The sequence below is a fragment of the Eumetopias jubatus genome, unplaced genomic scaffold (genome assembly GCF_037043125.1).
Source record: "Eumetopias jubatus isolate StellerSeaLion01/CBP00866 unplaced genomic scaffold, mEumJub1_p1.0 scaffold_10, whole genome shotgun sequence".
NCBI classification, from domain to species: domain Eukaryota; kingdom Metazoa; phylum Chordata; class Mammalia; order Carnivora; family Otariidae; genus Eumetopias; species Eumetopias jubatus.
This window is the reverse complement of record NW_028274816.1, coordinates 28,118,006-28,124,005: the sequence shown is the minus strand read 5'-3', so window position 1 is coordinate 28,124,005 and position 6,000 is coordinate 28,118,006. Positions and strand designations below refer to the sequence as shown.

General features: G+C 63.0%; 1 protein-coding gene across 1 annotated transcript; it reads left to right on the top strand.

The window, feature by feature from the left end:
• Positions 1-367: 367 nt before the first annotated feature.
• LOC114199080 (D-lactate dehydrogenase, mitochondrial) lies at positions 368-5,582 on the top strand. Its single transcript, XM_028090850.2, has 11 exons — positions 368-443; positions 1,187-1,299; positions 1,529-1,670; positions 1,879-2,020; positions 2,146-2,305; positions 2,570-2,769; positions 2,864-2,992; positions 3,094-3,221; positions 3,769-3,859; positions 3,969-4,080; positions 4,155-5,582. The coding sequence occupies exons 1-11, from the start codon at positions 369-371 to the stop codon at positions 4,318-4,320; spliced, it is 1,458 nt and encodes a 485-aa protein (XP_027946651.1). The 5' UTR covers position 368; the 3' UTR covers positions 4,321-5,582.
• The last annotated feature ends 418 nt before the right edge of the window (positions 5,583-6,000 follow it).

Sequence of the window (6,000 nt, the reverse complement as noted above, 5' to 3'; positions counted from 1 at the left end):
ACAGGAACCCAATGGGGAACTGGAACTCAGACGCCAAAGAGGAGACTGGAAGGAAGTGGGGTTGGTGGAGAGGAGAGCAGGGACCGGCGGGACGATTAAGTCCATGGCAAGGAGCCTGTCTTTGTTCGGGAGACCAAGGGAAGCCACCGCAGAGCGTTAAGCCCGAGAAGCTGCTCTCCTGTTTCCCTTTGTGTTAGGTAAGCCTCACCTCTCCTTTAGGAGTACTGACACGCGCCTGCTGCTGTGCCTGACTCAGCAGGGTCTGGCAGGGCCCCCTTAAGGCCGCGCCGCCTTAAGCAGCCCCACCCGCTGCACAGCCAATGGGCTGGTGCGGCCACCTGGCCACCCACCTCAGTGCGCACCCAGCTATGGCCAGTCTGCTCCGCGCTGCTGCGACCTGGGGGCTGTTCCCCTGGAGGGGCTACTGCTCCAGGGGAACGCAGGTAGGTGGTGGTGGTGGGGGGAAGCCCGCTGGAGGGTGGGCGGCCACAGATGCCAAGTTTCCGCCAGGCTCTGCGCTGCATCAGCACCCTGCGACCTTGAGCAGAGGATCGCTGGGCTCACTCTGCCAAGCGTGGGTGTTGAGTGAGATGGGCCGAGGCCCCCCCGGCTGCCACAAATGGGACTGTAAATGGGGTGTAAAATCAAAAGCATACGGGCTCCAGGGCGCCCTCTCTGGGGCTCCGAAATGTGCAGACACATTTTGAAACAATGCCTGGGAGGTAAGAATGTGGGAGGCGGTGCCCCTCTGGACTGGCCAGGAGGCTTTCCATTCCCATTCTTTCTTTATCAAACTCAGCATTTCTCGGTGCGCCTGGGGCAGTGTTGGAGGACGGGCAGAGATAAGTAACCCTTCCCAGCTACTAAGGCAGGGCTGGCTACGTTATGGAACCCTGTGACGTTCCTTTTTGTAGAGTGAATCTGGCTCCTATTTTTACCCAGGTGGTGTTTTTTCCCCACGTGAAACATTGATCTCGATGGTTCTGTTCGGAAAGGGGCATTTTTGTAGAGTGGGTTTGCTTCCAGTGGGCGCACTGGCAAGGCCTAGCGGTGCTGGCCCTCGGGGTGGTGTCAGTGGGGCTGGGGTGGGGGCAGAAGTGCCGGCAGCCCCTCCCCCACTCCTGGACCAGCCCCCGGGGCCCCAGGGGCCTCTGAGCGACTCTGGCGGCGTGTTTCTTCTCTGCAGGGCGAGCTCAGCAAAGGCTTTGTGGAGGCTCTGAAGGCAGTTGTGGGGAGCCCGCACGTGTCCACCGCTGCCGCCGACCGTGAGCAGCATGGGCACGATGAGTCCATGCACAGGTTTGGGGGCCCCTCCCCCACCAGAGCCCTGGGCTGGGAGTAAGGGGCCCGGGCTGTCTTCTCCCCCACCCATCCGACTTAGGGGGGCTCTGGCGTTGTCTGCCCCTCCTCCACACCCATCCCTCTCCCACCATGTAGCCTCAGGCCCTGTGATACCTCGGGGCTCCTTGGACATGAGCAGGACCAGTGGGTACCATGCTCCCGGAAACTGCTAAGGGTCTGGTTCTAGGTGCCAGCCTCCAGGTGCTGTGGTGTGGCCGCAGAATGTGGAACAGGTCAGCCGGCTGGCAGCCCTGTGCTACAGCCAAGGAGTGCCCATTATCCCGTTTGGCACTGGCACCGGGCTTGAGGGTGGAGTCTGTGCCGTGCAGGTAGGCCCCCCCCGCCCCCCCCCCGGGCTCTGGCCCCCTCCCACTTGTCACACTTGTGGCTGCCTCCACCCTGCCTTACCTGCCGTGGGCGGCGGGGGGCGGGCTCCCGACCGGATGCCAGGGCACCCTGGAGATGAGCTCCTGTGGAAGGTGGCCTGGCTCTGGGAAGATGCGGGTCCATCAGCTCTTTGGCACCGCTTCCTGCCAGGGCGGTGTCTGCATCAACCTGACCCACATGGACCGCATCCTGAAGCTGGATCCGGAGGACTTCTGTGTGGTGGTGGAGCCGGGCGTCACCCGCAAAACTCTCAACACCTACCTGCGGGACAGTGGCCTCTGGTTTCCTGTGGGTAGGCTGGAACTGGAGGCCCTTCCCTGGGGCCCCGAGGGTTACCAGGTGGCAGGGCTGGTCCCGGGGCACGAGGGGACCCCTCCATCCCCGGGCACTTGCCCCAGGCCTCACTCTGCCCTGCAGACCCAGGTGCAGACGCCTCGCTCTGTGGCATGGTGGCCACGGCAGCCTCCGGCACCAATGCTGTGCGCTATGGCACGATGCGGGACAACGTGCTCAACCTGGAGGTGGTGCTGCCTGGCGGCCGGCTGCTTCACACCGCCGGCGCCGGCCGGCACTTCCGGTGAGCACCCTCTCCCCACGGCAACGGCCTCCTGGATTGGTGGGCCAGGCCAATGAGTCCGCCCGGGTCTGAGCCGCAGTTCTTCCCGCGCCAGGCCCAGCTGGGGCTGCGCAAGGAACAGCGGTGGTGATGGCAGGCTGGGCCGACGCCCCCACCTGGCAGGGGGCTGGGGGACGGAGCTGGGCGTCCGGCTCGGGCTTGTGGCCAGAAACCCGTCATCTCATGGCTGGGCGCTCACCCACCTTGTGTGTCCCCGGGGCCTAGGAAGAGTGCAGCTGGCTACAACCTCACGGGGCTCTTTGTGGGCTCTGAAGGGACACTAGGACTCATCACAGCTGCCACCCTGCGCCTGCACCCTGCCCCCGAGGCTGCGGTGGCCGCCACCTGTGCATTTCCCAGCGTCCAGGCGGCTGTGGACACCACTGTTCACATCCTCCAGGCTGCACTGCCTCTGGCCCGCATCGGTGAGCTGGGGACTGGGCAGTCCAGGTGGGCTCCCCGGAAGAGGCCCCCTTTGAAGTCTGGGCCTCCCCTCACCTGCCCTCTCCTCGGCCCCAGAGTTTCTGGATGAAGTCATGATGGATGCCTGCAACAGGCACAGCCAGCTGACCTGCTCCGTGGCGCCCACACTCTTCCTCGAGTTCCACGGATCTGAGCGGGCACTGGCCGAGCAGATAGAGCAGGCAGGTGTGCTGGGGTGTTGTGGGGTGGGGGGGCACAGGCTGGTCCTGAGTAAGGCCCCGTGGGACCACCCCCCTCCCGCCGCGCCCCCCCCAACCCCCTTGCAGAGGAGATCAGCCAGCACAACGGAGGCTCCCACTTCTTCTGGGCCAAGGAGGCCGAGGAGCGCAGCCGGCTCTGGGCGGCACGGCACAACGCCTGGTACGCCGCTCTGGCCCTGCGGCCGGGCTGCAAGGTGAGTTGGGCTGGGGTGGTGGCGGCACCCCCAGCACGCCACCCTGTTGTCCTGAGCAGTAGGCTGAGGCCCACCGTGGGCAGCATTGCCCCTACCCAGCTGTTTCTCAGATACTGTCTAGTGGGGAAAGTAGTTGTCTGCCAAACCCTCAGGAGGGAGCCCCCGCCTGGGCACAGGGACAGCGCCAGGTGCTCTTAGGGTTTGTGAGGCTGGCTGGAGAGAGATGATGAAGCGGAAGGGGTCAGCCAACAGGAAGGGGACACTGGGCTCCAGGCAGCACGTGCAAAGGCTCGGCCTCGTGGGCTGCTTGGGGCCCTGCACAGAGCGGGGCGGGGAGCAAGGTGAGAGCTGGGGAAGCCTCCGCGGGCAGGGCAGGGCAGGGCACTCACTCTGGCCATTTGTCCAGTTGTCCAGGGGAAACAGGCCTAGAGAAAAGCAGCTAGTTTTTGTGGGTGAGGCCTGCTCTTAACCTTGACCACAAGGACCTCTTACGTCCGGGCCGGCAGGGGGTGAGGGGGGAGAAGCTCACAAACCTGCCCTCACCTAGGGCTATTCCACTGACGTGTGTGTGCCCATCTCCCGGCTGCCAGAGATCCTGGTGCAGACCAAGGAGGACCTGAAGGCCTCGGGACTCACAGGTCCGCATGCCCACCGCTGGAGCGCCATGCGGGAGGGAAGGAGCTGGGCTGGGCTGGGGCAGCAGCTCTGTCCTCTGGGGGGCAGCAGCTCTGTCCTCTGGGCCCCCAGGAGCCATTGTTGGACACGTGGGCGACGGCAATTTCCACTGCATCCTGCTGGTGGACCCAGAGGATGCCGAGGAGTTGCGTCGGGTCAAGGCCTTTGGAGAACATCTGGGCAGGTAAGAGCAAAACCATTGGCTGGCGGGGCGGGGCGGAGGAGCACCCTGCTGAGGATCTCCTCACGGCCTCCCAGGCGGGCACTGGCACTGCACGGGACATGTACTGGGGAACACGGTATTGGGCTGGGCAAGCGGCAGCTGCTACAGGAGGAGGTGGGCGCCGTGGGCATGGAGACCATGCGGCAGCTGAAGGCCACGCTGGATCCCCGAGGCCTCATGAACCCAGGCAAGGTGCTGTGAGGGGCTCCAAGCCCTTGGCCCAGCAGCCCCCAGACAGTGGAAACCTCCTGTTCTGGAACCTTCCTTCTCGTCACGGAACAGTTCTGTCTTGGCCCAGACCTGCAGGGGTCCTTGCCTGCCTTCCCCTTGGTCAGAGCCTCCCCGCTGCCGGGGGCCAGGGGCAAGGCCTCAGGGACTGAGCTCTCTTAGCCCTACTCCGCCTGCCTGGTGACAGGCACATGCTTTCCTGGTGTAGGTGTCCTCGGACCCCTGAAATAAACTAGAACCCCATTTGCAGCAGTCTGGACATGAGCAGACAGTGCCTGTGAACGCCCTCCTGTGCCTGCCCTCCCTACCCCTCCTTCAGGTTCTCTGACCTTTGTTCTTGTCCCTCGTCCCTCGTCCCTCGTCCCCTACCTGTCCTCTGACTTACCGCAGCCTGGGAGGGGATGCTGCTTAGGCTACTGAAAGTCGCTTCCAGGGACCCAGGTCCCTGACCCATCTGCTGCTGGTGAGAAGACCAGTGCCTGAGGATGACATCATGGCCCGTGGCCGACATCCCTCACGACAGGCCACCCACCTGAGCCTGGACGGGGCCTAAGAACATTCTGAACATGTTCTCCAAGTGGCTGTTGCCAATCAGTGGAAATGGAAGTGAAATTTTTCTCCTTGTGTTATACTGCTCCATGCTGTGATGTATCAGGTTACTAGCTTTTCCCCTCCAGGCCAGGATCTGCCCTCCCCTGGGCCTCCCCCGGACCTTAGGATCCCTGGCCAGACCGCTTGGTCCGCGAACTTGTCAGTTGTTCCCAAGCCCACGAGAGGGCGCCCAACACCAGAGCATCCGCACTGGGCAGCGGCACCCAGGACTCACCTCTGTCCAGGGCCTAGAGCTCCCTGCCCTGGGTCCCCCTCACTACTTCCCCGAGGTTGGGGTGGGGGAGGCTTGGTGTCCTGGAAGCCAGTCTCTAAACTCCGCCCCAGGAGCCCATCATGCGGGCCCATCTCCCTTGGCCCCTGAGCAAAAGTGCTGAGTGAGCAAAGCAGGGAGACTGGTACCCTCCCATCTCCCCTTACCCCCACAAGCCACCGTTGAGCTCCTTCGCTGCCTCTACCCCTTGGACCCCTTCCTGCCTCTCCCCATCAGCTGTCCAGGCCCTGGGCAGAGGCTGCCCTTCTGGGACTCCTCAGCCCAACTTGGTTCTTGGAAGCCACTCTTAACGCTGGACTGAGCCCAGTTTGCTCCTCTGTGACATTTCTAGCCTGGAGCCACGAGCAATCGCTGGGCCAAGGGGGTGGTGTGGGGGCAAGCCGCACCGTCTCTCCCCAAGCGACCCCGCTCCATGAACAATCTAAGCGTCAGCCGAGCGTGTCTGGACATACAGCTCCCTGGCCGCACCCCCCACCTCCACCCGACTGCCTCGCTCCTGAGCCCAGGGGAGAAGTCCGCAGTGGAGGTTTCTCCCCTTACTGGGGATGGCTCTTCTTTGATGAGCTGAAAGAACAAGCACACCGTTCACTGAAATACCAGCCCCTGAGGACTCAAGTGACTATTTTTGCCTTATTTGCTTTGTGTGTGTACTTTCTGGGGAACCATCTGGAATTGAGTTACACATCTCTTGACATCATTTACCTACAGAATTCAGCATCTATCTCCTAAGCATAAGGACCTTCTAAAAACCTCAACACTGTTAAATGGCT

Excerpts from the sequence above, each read along its gene's own strand:
- LOC114199080 (XM_028090850.2), top strand. The coding sequence starts at position 369 with ATGGCCAGTCTGCTCCGCGCTGCTGCGACCTGGGGGCTGTTCCCCTGG. Across the intron at positions 2,306-2,569 it reads GGCGCCGGCCGGCACTTCCG|GAAGAGTGCAGCTGGCTACA; the intron begins GTGAGCACCCTC and ends CCCGGGGCCTAG. Across the intron at positions 4,081-4,154 it reads TTTGGAGAACATCTGGGCAG|GCGGGCACTGGCACTGCACG; the intron begins GTAAGAGCAAAA and ends ACGGCCTCCCAG.